Genomic DNA, 13,201 nt, shown 5'->3' with positions numbered 1-13,201 from the left:
ACAGCAGGACGTGATAAAAACACATGCCAGCCAAACTATAGAGTTGGAAAAGGAAAATAGAGATTGGGAGAAGAAAGTGGATATTTCGGGTATCGAGTGTAATATAACGCCATCTTTTATCTTCATCGGCCCCCCCCCTCCCCTCTCCATGTGGTCTCGGCGAAACTTACCTTCTTGACAAAACCAAGGAAGTAGAAAATAAAATAAAGGAAGGAATTGAAACACAGGCCCAGAATAACAACATCAACATCAACCATACCAACAATGATGCCCCACATACACAAAACACTCGCTCGCGAATTCAATTTCACCTCGGCTTAATACTCGACCTAGCAAGCCACAAAGCAACACTCTCCTTCGCAACATCACTACCCCAAACCCCATCCGCACCACCCCGCCGCCACTCCTCGCCCGAAGCATCCTCGCCACCTCCACGCGTAGCCTCTCCAAGCAGCACCTCGAGATCGCGCTTCTGACTCGAGAGCCAGCGCTTGAAGAAGGCAACGGGGTCCTTTGACATACTGGTGAAGAAGGCGTGTTTAGCTTTAGACTGGCCAATTGCACCCATGAGCAGCACGAGCTGCTCGTCGATTTTTTGAATTTCTTGGAGCGTCTGAATGCTATCTGGGCGGCGGAGGATGTCTTGGAAGAGGGGTTGCATGGGGTCTTCGAGGGCAACCTGGACGTCGTATACGCTGGGCTGGGATGCCGGCTTACCCGAGTCGGCGGGAGGAGAAATGTAGTCCTTGTCGACGCGGATCGTGTATTGGAGCTGGATGGGCGGGAGGGTTGTAAGGTGTGGCTTGATGAGCTGGGGTAGGTTGGGGAAGAAGAAGTGGTCCTGGCCGCCAAAGAGCGCTTTCAATCTAGCGTCGCAGGCAAACTTGCGCTCGTCATCTTCTTGCTGGAGGTGCTGCGACCTTGCGTACTCCCAGATGCCCATCAGCACGCCCGCACGGTCCTCCTCATCGGTGTCGAGCAGCTCGGCTAGCGGTTTGCTGAGGCGGAAAACCTCGGGGTTTTGGTACCGCTGGAGGTTGATTGTGATGTTGATGTTCTCGTCGCCCTTGCGCTCAAACTCGAGCTCGCTGAAATTGGCTTCCTTGGCTGTCGGATTCTCGGGTCGCTTCCACTCGATCTGCGTAAAGTTGTCGGGTTGTAAACTCTTGGCGCGGTCAAAGTCGATGTTGATGGATGTGAAGTAGTGCGAGAAGAGCTTGGGTTTCGCGGCGGGCTTGCGCTCGGCCTGGGTGCCGTCTTCGTCCCTAGTCGCTTGTTAGTCCCAATCCCCATGAATATTTTTTGCGCGCCGCTTCAGAGGCGCAAAAGGTGCATGCAGAGCCGAAGTCGCAAGCTCGGATTGACATACATGGCATCGGCATCCTTGTCTTCGTCCTCATCATCCTCTAGACCGTCGTCGCCTTGCTCGTCAAGGAGGCGTCCTTGGATCTTGACGCGGTACGTGGCGTTATTCTCGCTCTCGAAGTCAAAAGCATCGGCGTCGATGCCGCTGCTCTGCCAAGGCTGGTTTTCGGCCGTGTTGGATATCCATATGCGCATGGTTCCATAGCGCGACGCTCGCGAGTGGTGCTTCGAATCCATGACATCGAGCTTCTTGCGCATCATGGTCGCGTCGAGTGTGCGCTCAACTTGGCGCAATTCCTTGTACCGGGCGACACCGTCGCCGATGCACACGTCCTCAACGCCCTCGGGGATGTTCTTGTCGGTAGGGTTCTTTGCGATGCGGCGCATCTTCTCGCGGCGCTCTGCTTCGGCGCGCTGCGAAGCCTGCATGCTGGCGCTGGTGTTGTACTGGGGCTGCTGGGGCGGGTGCTGGGGGTGGACAATGGGGCCTGGGTTGCGAAACAAGTGAGCGAGGTCGTTCCTGCTAATCATCGTATTGTACGGCTTCGGGGCGCAAGGGCAGGGACAGGCGGTGGGGGTAATGGGGATGTCGTGTGGCAGCGGTAGTGGGCACTCTGGGACTTACCTGGCCGGCGTGAGGGCGTAGCTGCATTGTGCTGTTGCGGATAATTATATCCCCGTGCCTGGTAGTTCGGCTGCATGTTAGAAAGAGGATGTAAAAAATGGACGGCAGCAAAATTGGCGATGCGGGCGCGTCAGTGGAGATGGAAGGGTGATAGGGATGGTCACGTCTTTGGAGACGCGTCAAGGTTGGTTTGGGGACGTTAACACATGCTGCACGGATACCACCGCCATTAGCTCCCCCTATGGACATGCGGGGCAACCATTCCCCCCCGCCCAGCCAGAGAGGCGCCCCCCGACCTTGTGCATTTGTTCCTTTTCAGCCTGGTTCAGCCCGAGTGCAATTGTTTACAGGACGTCTGCAGCTGGGCCTCGCATAGTCTGCTTTGCTGCCACGGGACGTCGTCTTCATTCACTGCCCGTGCATTGTGCTTGGCGGCCCATACGTCTGCGTGGTGAAGCCGTGGGAAGCATGCTCTGGGTCCGTCTGGACATCATCGTATTGGCTTTCTACATCTCATCGGTCTAAAGTCTACCGAACCCAGTCCACCTGTTCGGATACCCCCTTGGGTGAGCAGACAGTAAAGATGCACACACAGAAAGTGGGCAGCCCACTGAACAAGATCATCAATGTTCGCATACCAAATAAGCCGCCATCATCCCTCTGGGACATTACTATCCAAGACGGCAGGATTGCCTCTGTAGATGGTCACAATGATGCTTCGTCGCACGAAGAAAGCGAAAACACTCTGGACGGACAAAACCGCCTGCTCGCGCCATCGCTGTGCCATGCCCACATCCATCTCGACAAATGCTTTCTCCTCCAAGACCCCAAGTTCAGCGACCTGCAGATTGAGAGTGGCGACTTCAACGAGGCCATGAGCATCACTGGCCAAGCCAAGTCTCGGTTCGCCGAAGATGATCTGCTCAGGAGGGGCACGCGGCTCATCGAGGAGAGCATCCAGCACGGTGTTACCGCCATGCGGGCATTTGTAGAAATCGACGGCATTGTGGAACTGAAGTGTCTGGACGCAGGCCTGAAGCTGAAAGAGCTTTTCCAAGATCGGTGTGAGGTGCAGGTATGCGCATTCGCTCAGCTGCCACTGTTTTCTGGTCAAGATGAAGGTGCACAAGTAAGGAAACTGATGACGACTGCCGCCTCTTATGATAAAGTAGACGTGCTTGGCAGCACACCGTATGTTGAGGACAACGAGCGCAAATCTATAGAAAATGTGCGATGGATCACTCAGTTGGCCCTTCAGCATGACAAACACCTAGACCTTCACCTTGACTACTTCCTCGAAGAAGAAAAGCAACCACTCGTCTGGACTGCCTTGGATATCATCAGAGAGCTCAAATGGGATAAGAAGGACAACAGTAAACAGATAGCGCTGGGACATTGTACCCGGTTGACAAGGTTCCGGAACGACGAGTGGACGCACCTGAGACAAGAAGTGGACAAGTTGCCCATCTCTTTTGTTGGCCTTCCCACCTCCGACCTATTTATGATGAGGACCCCAGAGAACATACGTGGGACGTTGCCCATCACAGAGCTCATCAATGAACATGGCTTCAACGCTGCCATTGCTATCAACAACGTGGGAAACGCCTTCACTCCCTATGGTAACTGCGATCCTTTGGTAAGAACATAGCCTTATAGTGGTGTAGAAACCCAACACTGATCCCTTCTTTCAGGCTGTCGCATCGATTGGGGTTGGAGTCTATCAGGCTGGGACAAAGAAAGATGCCGAGCTGCTATATGTAAGTAACCTGGGGATCTACCTGCAGCTTGCCACTGATCATTTCCACGTATGCAGGAAACCGTTTCTACCCGTGCAAAGACTGCAATTGGGTGTGAAGCCACGGATCTGACTTTACAGCCCGGACAGCCTGCCGATTTTCTCATGTTTGATAGAATGGAAAACGGCTGGCACTACAGGAAAAGCATTGCAGATGTTGTTTACGATGCTGGACATGCTCGTCAGACAGTCTACAGGGGTCGTTTGACCGCCTCTCAAGGTTGATTACAAGTCTTCCGCCCCGCTACTACAATACAACAAATCAACAGCCTCTTTCGTTTCACGCTCACTTTGGTCGAGCTGTAAATGACGCTACAGTATGAAAAACTTGAGTACTGCAGCTGTTTGCCCCAAGACCCCTTTCCTTTTTGGGAACTGGGCATCAGATGTAGCGCCTTCCTCTTACTCGTCGTGACTGCCTTTTGTCATGCAGTGGGGCCAATCGTGTCACACACTGTACAAACAATCTACTTCATCTGCAAGTGTCCGCCTACAAACGAAACATCAAGTGGAATCACCGCCACTCTGTGGTGGAAAGCGGTGTGCATGAGGGCTCACGTGTAATTCGCCTTCACTTCACCAGAACGTGCCTTCCACTCCCGGACTTACCGCTTCAGGTACTGAGCATCAACGATAAAAGCTAGTCCAACCAACCCACACAAATACAAGTCGGACTCAAAACAACTCGACCAGCGCGTTACGACCATCGGTGCGTAATTGCAGTACCCAGTCAGGCCAACATGAAGACCTCACCAGAGCACGAAGCTTATCGCTCTGCACCTCAACCACCGAGCCAGGAAAATTCAGAGCACCAGATTCCGAAAAGCGATGTGCGAGGGCAATCTCACGCTCCTTATCAATCACCAGCTATCAGACAACTTGTCAGCATATTCCTAGACAACGTTAAGGTAAGTCATTGCTATAAGCAGATATCCATCAACCTCAGTACCTCTCTGACTGTAAACTTGACTAATCGTTGCAGTCCCGATTTGGACAAGACTCGCCCGAAGTCATAACAATTTGGAACATCCTCGGTGCATTTCGAGCTGGGAGGGAATCGAAGAAAGACACCATCATCACCATCAACCACGCACTGGGCCACCACCAAGATCTCAAGCAAGATCTCATGAAAGTACTGTACCACCCCGAAGCCAAATGGCAGACAGGCGATTTTGAGTTTGAGCCTCATCGGCCCATGCACTCACCTACTCCTAACTTCTTACAACCGGTTCATCAACCCCAGATCCGCTTGCCGCCAATCTCCTGGTTCGAAAGGAGACAGACCTATCCGTCAACTGGCTCTAGTCATGAGCGAAACTGGTCTCCCATCGCACCCAAACTGCAGGTCAATCATACAAAATCTCCATTGGTCCCTTGCTCTGGGATTCCCGCTCGTCTCCACCGAAGCCATACGCCTCAAGCAGGGTCTTTGGAGACTGTGTCATCCGAGACAACTAGACTTCCTGTTATCGGTGTTCCAGTGGCAGTTGATGTTGGTCAGGCGGTCAACGATATGCCGCCGCCTTCGAACAAGCGTCGCCGCGAAGCTTTTGAAGAACAAGCTTTGCAAGAGGCGGCAGACCGAGCGAGCTCTGACACCGCTGACGAGGTCCGCTTGTCAACCGCAGATATGGATCAACCGGTCGCTAAGCGCCTGTCCGAGAACACTTCCAAAGCAAAGCAGGCACAAGCTGAGAGCGGAACGAAACCATACATTCATAGTCTATGCGGGAGAGGTTTCTCAACCAGATCAAAAGTCAAGAAACATCATTGGGGAAATGTGCTTAATGATCTGGAGACGACTACAGGTTGTTGGGCGAAGCACGGAAAGCCGAATGTCAGCTGGAACGAGCATCCGAGCTGTGCGGAAGGGGTGAAAGTACCTGGTCATGCGAAGACAACACCGGCGGTGATGGGAAAAGACAAGCCTCGAGCAACGCCTCACATGATGGCTTCCATGATGCACGCCCCCGATGAACCGCTTGAAACTGCTGCGCGTTCTGCTGATCTTCACGAAGATTATCAAGAAGCTTCTAAAGACCCTGGACTGTACCACTCCCACCGGCTACCTAACCGATCCAGTTTCGACACTCTATTGAGTGCAGTGAACGCTGCTTCTGAAATGGATGCACTGAACCCACAGGGACGTATCGACTCTGTCGTTAATCATATCGGTGGGCAGGCTGCTGCCGTCGAAGATACGAGGCAGTACGTAGTGAACTGGCAAAACACAGTGTGGGGCCACGAAGAAGAAGCGGCGGCTAGTGGATACCCGCACCCATATACTACGCTCCAACTCAGTATGATGTGTCCGTTGAGGGAATACCATGTGCCTGTAGAGGTTGCTCTGCCCTTTTGCGGAAGGCCTCAGTCGCATACTCCGCAGATGTACCCATGTACTGCAGGAAACTGGATCGACGATCAGGTATCCATGCTGGAGGGTGCATACAGCAGCCCCGCGCCCCTGGAGCCACAGTGCCCTGACCCGTACGCAGGGAGCCGACCAATGTAGAGCGCTTGACCGTCACCGGGGATCTGGGCATGTACTATGTGAAAGGGCCGACATGTATGAACCGATTTGTTTCCGGGTCACCGGTCCCACAGATGAGACTAGTGCACGACTACAGATGGATGTACATCAGGGAGTTTGTTGCTTATGTACTGCCATGGCATGTGGTAGGCGGCGTGACTAATTCTACTTTTGGAAATGACTACAGTATTACAGGGAGGATCTGGGGCCGAACTTGTAAACTTAGGGAGTATTACAACAATACCAAGTCAAACAATCTCAGTCTGGTTCCGATGCCACAATATGAAGATGTGTATGCTTGGATGCAAGAGCTGCTGGGCGGTGGTGGTGGTGGTGGTGGTGGTGGTGATGCTGCGGCATTGTTCCTGTTTGTAGTATGTCATCCCGCCGTTGAGTACTAACCGTGTAGCGTGATCAAGCTTCTGGGTAGCCGGGTAAGTAGTAAACTCAACGACATGGGGCGCCACAAGGGCTGGGGCCCCAACAATTCCCCACAAAATTAACCCAGCTCTCCCCATGTTCCGCTTCCTGTCAAGATGCACGCGTCTAAGTTTTTCCGCAACTGTCCACCAATGGTGACTTTTGCCGGTGCCTTTTGTGCTGCTGATCCTTGTACATGAGAGATTATACAGAAGCGGTTTTTGGAGCTATGACGCTCGCGGCTCGCAGCTCGCAGCAAAACAATAGAGCTACACACGACGCGCCCCTGGGGACACCACGCAAATGTGCAGCAATTGAGGGCTACGCTGACGTAAGAGGACAATTCTCAGGGTACAATGAGCCTGAGAAGGAAGCGTGTGAAGAAATTCCAATGCTGTGCAACTTGATCTCGTCATAGTATGTCGGGGACCTGGAGACCTGCCACGGACATTTTCCTGCGGGGAAACGCACGTTCGCTAATAGCACTAACTACCAGTAAGTATCCTTGAGCAGTGGCCCGCCCTAACCTAGTACAATCCCGTTGGTACTTTTGCCTAGAGGCTGGGGAAGTGAGTGAGCGGGAGAGAATCCTACTTACAAGCTCGTGACCGGTGAAATCGCGCCAGTAGTTGACTCCGTTACTACTATATAAACATGTACATGCCTCCGTCTTGGAGATCGTCCCCGTCCCCACACCACATCACATCAACTCCACTTCTCAACTCGCTCGAGTTTGACTAGTCACGATGCGGTTCTTGTCGACTCTCCCTCTCTTTGCTGCAACTGCCCTCGCGCAGTACAGCACTGCGCCGTCTGCCAACTCGTCTTGGACTTCGGGCCCTGACAAGGATGGCAAGTACGAGATCTCGTCCGAGGGCATTCGCGCTCTCTTCATTCCCTATGGCGCGTCCATCACCAACCTGTTCATCCCGGGCAAGGACGGTGAAGAGCTTGACATTGTCCTCGGCTTCGACAATGCCACCGCCTACGAGGGCCCCGTTCACCCCCATCTTGGCGGTGTACCCGGCCGTTACGCCAACCGCATCAAGAACTCGACCTTCACCATTGACGGCCAGGACTACCACATTACGCCAAACGAGAACAATGGCGCAAACACCCTGCACGGTGGAAAAGATGGATGGGACTGGCGCAACTTTACTGTTGTCGCCCATACCAAGGATTCCATTACTTTTTCCATTGTCGATCCCGATGGCAAGGAGGGTTTCCCCGGTGAGGTCATCAGCTACGTTACCTACACCGTGACCCCACACACTTGGCGCTTCAAGATTGTGGCCATTGCTACCACCAAGAAGACGCCCATTATGCTGACTTCCCACGTAAGTTAGATTAATTAATTATTCTTTTCGAATGACCACTAATAAAGAAAAAATAGACCTACTGGAACTTGGACGGTTTCGCCAACCCCGAGGATTCGACGATTTTCAACCATACTTTCCACATCCCTTACTCTGGCCAGCGCGTTGGTGTTGACAATATCCTCATTCCTGATGGCACCATTCTGCCTAATGAGAAGTACTCTGTCAACGACTTCTGGTCTGCTCCTAAGCAGATTGGTGCCAACCAAACCGCACCCGAGCTTCTTGGTAACTGCGGTTTCAACTGCACTGGTTACGACAACTGCTACCTCGTCAACCGCAGCCCGGCTGAGGCTCTCGACTGGCGTAACTCCGGCCCCGTTGCGTCATTGGCCAGCGAGTGGTCCGGTATCAAGCTCGACATCTACTCCGACCAGCCTGCTTTCCAGATGTACAGCTGCCCCGGTCAAGATGGTAAGTCAAGCATCCTTCCCTATCACATTTACATATACTAATATGATTTTCAGGTACCCTTCCTATCAAGTCTACCCAGGGCACCGAGGACGGCAGCCGTTTCGTCCCCAAGTACGGCTGCGTCGTCATGGAGGTCCAGGACTGGATCGATGCCATCAACCGGCCCGAGTGGCAGCGCGAGAAGTACCAAATCTTTGGTCCGGATAGCGCCCCTTACACTCTTGAGGCTGCGTATGTCTTCTCTACTACCAAGTAAAAGCTATAAAACGCTTTTGGGAGCTAGGGAATGATTACCATGAATGTTAATGTAATGCGACATGTCTGGCATGTCATAATTCTAATACAAGTCTAATTGGACTTTTCATTGAGTATCTTGTTTGTTCCTGCTTGCTATTGTTGAAATCTTTGATTGCGAATGATGTGACGTCTACCCTGTGCGAGGCGAACGCATCCTACTAGCGTAAAATAGAGGTGCCGGACGGGCCAACGCCGCGGACGGGCCAACGCCGGATTACGTCCTCCAACACCAATTATTCCATCCACTTCAACCACCCATAACGTGACCACAATGCAATCAATTGACGCTGCGCTTGCTGCTATTAACGCTTTGAAGCCTAATGAAAAACTTGTGTATTCTCAAATTGCAAAAAAATATGGTGTTGACCCAGGAACGCTGAGCCGCCGCCACCGAGGTATTTCTCGCTCCAGACAAGCAGCTGCACAAAACCAGCAGGCAGTCCACCCACAACATGAAGCTGAGCTTATCGACTATATCGATAGACTCACTAAGCGAGGCCTAGCACCCACACGGAGTATCATTCGAAATATCGCGTCGCAGCTAGCTCAGAAGCAGCTCGGATATCACTGGGTTGATCGCTTTGTTCATCGTAACTCGCATCTCGTTATACTCAAGCGCACCACGCCAATCGATCGTAGCCGGCGCCGAGCTGATTCAGAAAAGAAATATCAGCTCTACTTCGAGCTTCTACGCCAAAAAATCGATCAATATAAAGTAGAGCCGCGACATATATATAATATGGATGAGAAGGGCTTTATGATTGGAGTACAGTCCCGCTCAGTCAGAATCTTTTCTAAAGCTGCTCTCAAGTCCAAATTGAAAAGATCAAATATTCAAGATGGTAATCGCGAATGGATTACGCTGATTGCATGTATCTGCGCGGATGGATCGTATCTAGATCCAAGCATTATCTACTCCAGCAAATCCAGCTCTATCCAGAACTCATGGCTCCAAGGTTTTGATCCAGATATACATACTGTGTATATCACCGCATCAGCCACTGGCTGGTCGAATGATAATATCGGTCTCCAATGGCTCAAACAAGTGTTCGATCCAGCCACCAAGCCAAAAGCTCGATCTTCTTACCGATTACTCACCATGGATGGGCACCATAGTCATATAACGATGGATTTCATTGACTATTGTGATCAGAATAAAATACTATTGGCTATATTCCCGCCGCACTCAACGCATACGCTGCAGCCGCTCGATATTGGATTATTTAAGCCACTATCTACCGCATACTCGAACGAGCTATCAAACTTCACCGATACCAGCCAAGGGCTGATACCATTCACCAAATCTCACTTCTTCCCAATATTCTGGAGAGCTTGGTGCGCAGCGTTCAAGGAATCATCAATTCTCCATGCTTTTAGAGCTACTGGACTCTCACCATTCAATCCAGAAGTTATACTTCAAAAATTCAGAACTATAGCTACTAATAGCGATAGAGACGTATCAGTAGAATCAGCGTCTAATTGGAGAGCGATTCGACAGCTACTTAATCAATCTACAAGTAGTAGATCGATCTCAGCGCTTAATAGAATCCTGATGAAACTATCCGCCGATACAGCGTTTCTTCAACGAGAAAACGAGCAGCTCCGGGCAGCTCTCATCGATGAGAGACAGCGCAAGGAGCGTATCCAGCCTGGTACGCTCGAGCTGTCTGACGATTATCATGGTGGAGCTACTTTCTGGTCTCCACGGAAGGTGCGAGAAGCTCGCCGCCAATATGAGCAGAAACAGCGCGATCATGAGGAGTTACAACGCCAAAAAGCTATCGCGGTTAAAGCTAGAGAGGAGAGAAAGCTACTCAAAGCTCAAGAACTAGATGCGCGACGGCGGGCGCGGGCACAGGCAAAACTAGATCGTGAGAGGCAGAAAGCTGAAGCAGCTGCCCACCGGATAGCCCGCCAAGCCGCCCACAAACGACTTCAGAAAGCTATCAAAATCTCACAAAGGGGAAAGAAGCCTACCTTCAAGCGCTCTACTGAGCTAGCATCAAAGAATATTATCGTTGGCAGTAGTAGTGGTGGTGCGCAGCGAGCTAATCGATCAGCTGCACCACCATCACCACGCTCGCGTTCAGGCCGCCCCATCAAGCTGCCAATCAAATATCAGTAGATAGATCAAATAAACAATACTACGAGATTACTATACTAGAGTTTCTCGCGATAATAGCTTTTATGTAGAGCTCTACAGCTTCAAGTTTGTGATAGTACTGTTGGGGAGAAATCCGGCGTTGGCCCGTCCGCGGCGTTGGCCCGTCCGGCACCTCTAGCATGGCGACTCACTTCCACTTTTGCAATGAATAACTCATCCTGCTCGCATAGACGCTGAAAGCAAGACTCAATACTCACAGCACCGACTTCCACGTACTAACCAACCATCTTAATCCCAAATTCATCCCCTCCCTTTCATTACTTTCTAACCGACTCAACACCCTCATATGTTACATGTCAAACCACAGTCACATCCACCTTCCCTGTCCACCCCAAGACTAACAATCCATCGCACAAGCCCCCACCTTGCCACCACGCACTGCCGCTTCCCCGTTTGCCCTTGCACCATTCACATGCGATCATTTACTTCCAACCGCTTTCTACACAGTGCGTGAAGAGGGACGCTGTGCGTATGGCCTTAGCAAAGTATAATGTAGAGTCAAAGAAAGAAGGCGGTGAGATTGCACTGCATGAGATGTTTGCATGGTGTAGTTTGGGTGGTATGCGTGCTTTGCGTTGTTGGCGTACTGTTATGCGTGGTGGTGACTATGTTGGTATGGTGGTGCTTTGGGTGCGGGCTACGGCAGTTTGCTTCGTTGATTTTTTTTTGGGGTTTGGGTGGTCGGTGAGTAGTTTGGGATTGCCGACAGAGGTGATGTGGAAATAAAGGGTAAAGATGCTGAGGACGGTGATGGAGTTTAGAGGAGCTGGGAGTTTGACGCCGGTAGCGGGATGTAGAGTTGATACGGGTGAGTTGATGGGATGCGAGGGAGTGGAATAGAAAAGGTCCAGCTCGCGTGTATGCGGGTACGATAGCGTGTTGACTACCCTGTCTTATCATTACGGCGTTTGCTTTCTTTCGTATCTTGCACCACTGTGATTTGGTTAGTTGTTTGGCCCAAAAAGTTTCTAGCAGTAAATCGAGGGTCAAACTTACATCCACTCTTGATCCAATGATTCATATACTTTCGTAATCGATACAAGAGCGCTGCTTCATCCACCACTGGCATTCCCTTCTCAGCCAGTCTACGATTAGCTTCTTCTACGACATCTTGACGCACATCTTGGGGAATTTGCGTCCAGTAGCACAGGTTTTTAGTGGGTATCTTGTCGATATGCGCGAGCACTGCTTCACGCAAGAGCTGGCGCGGGAATTTTGTCTCGGTAGTTGCCTCCCAGCTGTGGCAGTGTTCTATATCTAGATAAGAGTTAGGACAAGAATTAGGGGGCTGAGTTGCGGGGCTGAGGCTAAGCTCACCTCGCTTCTTTACTCGCAGTTCGGGTAGGCATTTTGATATTCGCCATTCGATTGCTTCATCGTCGAGGGGCGGAAGTCCTTCTTCATGAAGCGCAGATCTTATCCTGCCAATCATTTCCTCTTTTTCAGGCGGACTGATGTCGCTCAGTTTGGCGCCTGCATGGTCTTGGCAGACTGCTAGGGAGACACGCTGGACGCCCGTTAGTCTTGAACCTCGATGGCACGTGATGCATGGAAACCTTGACAAGGCGTCCCAGGCAAGGGGATATGCATACTAGGAATATGGGCCATTGCTTGTCCGAGAGGCCTAATAGTTTTCTAACCTGGTCCCGCTGCATCCGCCGCGGTATGGGAGTCGCGGTGCGGGCCTTTGCCGCCCATAATATTGCTGTAATCCTCATGCTGGCCTAGGGAGACACGTGCGGAGATATCGAGGGTGGGCTGCTCGCAACATGGCGCGCTATGCAGTCAATTGAGCCGCAGAGGCTGTTGCTCGGATCAAGGTCGGATAACAATTCGTAGGCGCTGCTCGTTTCGTTGATCAGACTTCACATCCTGGCTGGACCTATTTCTAGGCCGCACGCTAATACTTACGTACCCGGGCGGCAAAAACGCCAGGCAAACCACACTAATCTCCACTCTTAATACTTCGCAGCCCGTAGCAGCCTGCACAACTGGAGCGTGTGCAACTTTTTGAGGCCAATCAGTAGAGTAAATACACACTGTGCCGCGCTGCCAAGTAAACGCTGCAAGGCTCCCGCTAATCTTCCGCAGACTGGTACTTAAGTACGTGGCGAACATAGTGCAAAATGCGGGTCTCGCCTTGCGCGATGTTACAGAATGGGGCCAAAACAGTATGCAAGGCTGGACGCCTTAGACATGTATACCTTGTGCAATT

The 13,201-nt window shown here is 51.6% G+C and overlaps 7 protein-coding genes across 7 annotated transcripts; 5 read left to right on the top strand and 2 right to left on the bottom strand.

Moving 5' to 3' along the window:
• Positions 1-307: 307 nt before the first annotated feature.
• COCSADRAFT_80235 (uncharacterized protein) lies at positions 308-1,896 on the bottom strand (the record flags this gene model as incomplete). Its single annotated transcript, XM_007697649.1, has 2 exons — positions 308-1,265; positions 1,370-1,896. 2 exons carry the CDS (start codon positions 1,894-1,896, stop codon positions 308-310), a joined length of 1,485 nt encoding a protein of 494 aa, XP_007695839.1.
• Positions 1,897-2,264: 368 nt separating this feature from the next.
• COCSADRAFT_108315 (uncharacterized protein) lies at positions 2,265-4,144 on the top strand. The gene is made up of 3 exons (XM_007697648.1): positions 2,265-3,626; positions 3,682-3,747; positions 3,804-4,144. The coding sequence occupies exons 1-3, from the start codon at positions 2,574-2,576 to the stop codon at positions 4,008-4,010; spliced, it is 1,326 nt and encodes a 441-aa protein (XP_007695838.1). The 5' UTR covers positions 2,265-2,573; the 3' UTR covers positions 4,011-4,144.
• Positions 4,145-4,525: 381 nt separating this feature from the next.
• On the top strand, positions 4,526-6,297 carry COCSADRAFT_156611 (uncharacterized protein; the record flags this gene model as incomplete). The annotated part of the gene is made up of 2 exons (XM_007697647.1): positions 4,526-4,693; positions 4,768-6,297. 2 exons carry the CDS (start codon positions 4,526-4,528, stop codon positions 6,295-6,297), a joined length of 1,698 nt encoding a protein of 565 aa, XP_007695837.1.
• A 1,014-nt stretch (positions 6,298-7,311) lies between these two features.
• On the top strand, positions 7,312-8,851 carry COCSADRAFT_108310 (uncharacterized protein). Its single transcript, XM_007697646.1, has 3 exons — positions 7,312-8,072; positions 8,129-8,525; positions 8,579-8,851. Exons 1-3 carry the CDS (start codon positions 7,482-7,484, stop codon positions 8,779-8,781), a joined length of 1,191 nt encoding a protein of 396 aa, XP_007695836.1. The 5' UTR covers positions 7,312-7,481; the 3' UTR covers positions 8,782-8,851.
• Positions 8,852-9,093: 242 nt separating this feature from the next.
• Positions 9,094-9,522, top strand: COCSADRAFT_64318 (uncharacterized protein; the record flags this gene model as incomplete). The annotated part of the gene is made up of 1 exon (XM_007697460.1): positions 9,094-9,522. A coding segment is annotated over one exon (429 nt), but the record flags the coding sequence as incomplete, so codon positions are not given.
• Positions 9,523-9,890: 368 nt separating this feature from the next.
• COCSADRAFT_33116 (uncharacterized protein) lies at positions 9,891-11,101 on the top strand. The gene has a single exon (XM_007697265.1). The coding sequence runs from the start codon at positions 9,922-9,924 to the stop codon at positions 10,945-10,947; it is 1,026 nt and encodes a 341-aa protein (XP_007695455.1). The 5' UTR covers positions 9,891-9,921; the 3' UTR covers positions 10,948-11,101.
• Positions 11,102-11,869: 768 nt separating this feature from the next.
• Positions 11,870-12,704, bottom strand: COCSADRAFT_156608 (uncharacterized protein; the record flags this gene model as incomplete). The annotated part of the gene is made up of 4 exons (XM_007697645.1): positions 11,870-11,919; positions 11,983-12,243; positions 12,304-12,493; positions 12,579-12,704. 4 exons carry the CDS (start codon positions 12,702-12,704, stop codon positions 11,870-11,872), a joined length of 627 nt encoding a protein of 208 aa, XP_007695835.1.
• Between the last annotated feature and the right edge of the window lie 497 nt (positions 12,705-13,201).

This window comes from Bipolaris sorokiniana (assembly GCF_000338995.1).
Source record: "Bipolaris sorokiniana ND90Pr unplaced genomic scaffold COCSAscaffold_2, whole genome shotgun sequence".
NCBI classification, from domain to species: domain Eukaryota; kingdom Fungi; phylum Ascomycota; class Dothideomycetes; order Pleosporales; family Pleosporaceae; genus Bipolaris; species Bipolaris sorokiniana.
This window is presented reverse-complemented; position numbering and strand designations above follow the sequence as displayed.

What these genes read in the sequence shown, in the direction of transcription:
- COCSADRAFT_108315 (XM_007697648.1), top strand. Translation starts at nt 2,574, where the DNA reads ATGCACACACAGAAAGTGGGCAGCCCACTGAACAAGATCATCAATGTT. An exon ending in ATGGTAACTGCGATCCTTTG is followed by an intron (nt 3,627 to 3,681) that starts GTAAGAACATAG and finishes CCCTTCTTTCAG; the next exon opens with GCTGTCGCATCGATTGGGGT. An exon ending in AAGATGCCGAGCTGCTATAT is followed by an intron (nt 3,748 to 3,803) that starts GTAAGTAACCTG and finishes CCACGTATGCAG; the next exon opens with GAAACCGTTTCTACCCGTGC.
- COCSADRAFT_108310 (XM_007697646.1), top strand. Translation starts at nt 7,482, where the DNA reads ATGCGGTTCTTGTCGACTCTCCCTCTCTTTGCTGCAACTGCCCTCGCG. An exon ending in CCATTATGCTGACTTCCCAC is followed by an intron (nt 8,073 to 8,128) that starts GTAAGTTAGATT and finishes AAGAAAAAATAG; the next exon opens with ACCTACTGGAACTTGGACGG. An exon ending in CAGCTGCCCCGGTCAAGATG is followed by an intron (nt 8,526 to 8,578) that starts GTAAGTCAAGCA and finishes TATGATTTTCAG; the next exon opens with GTACCCTTCCTATCAAGTCT.
- COCSADRAFT_33116 (XM_007697265.1), top strand. Translation starts at nt 9,922, where the DNA reads ATGGATGGGCACCATAGTCATATAACGATGGATTTCATTGACTATTGT.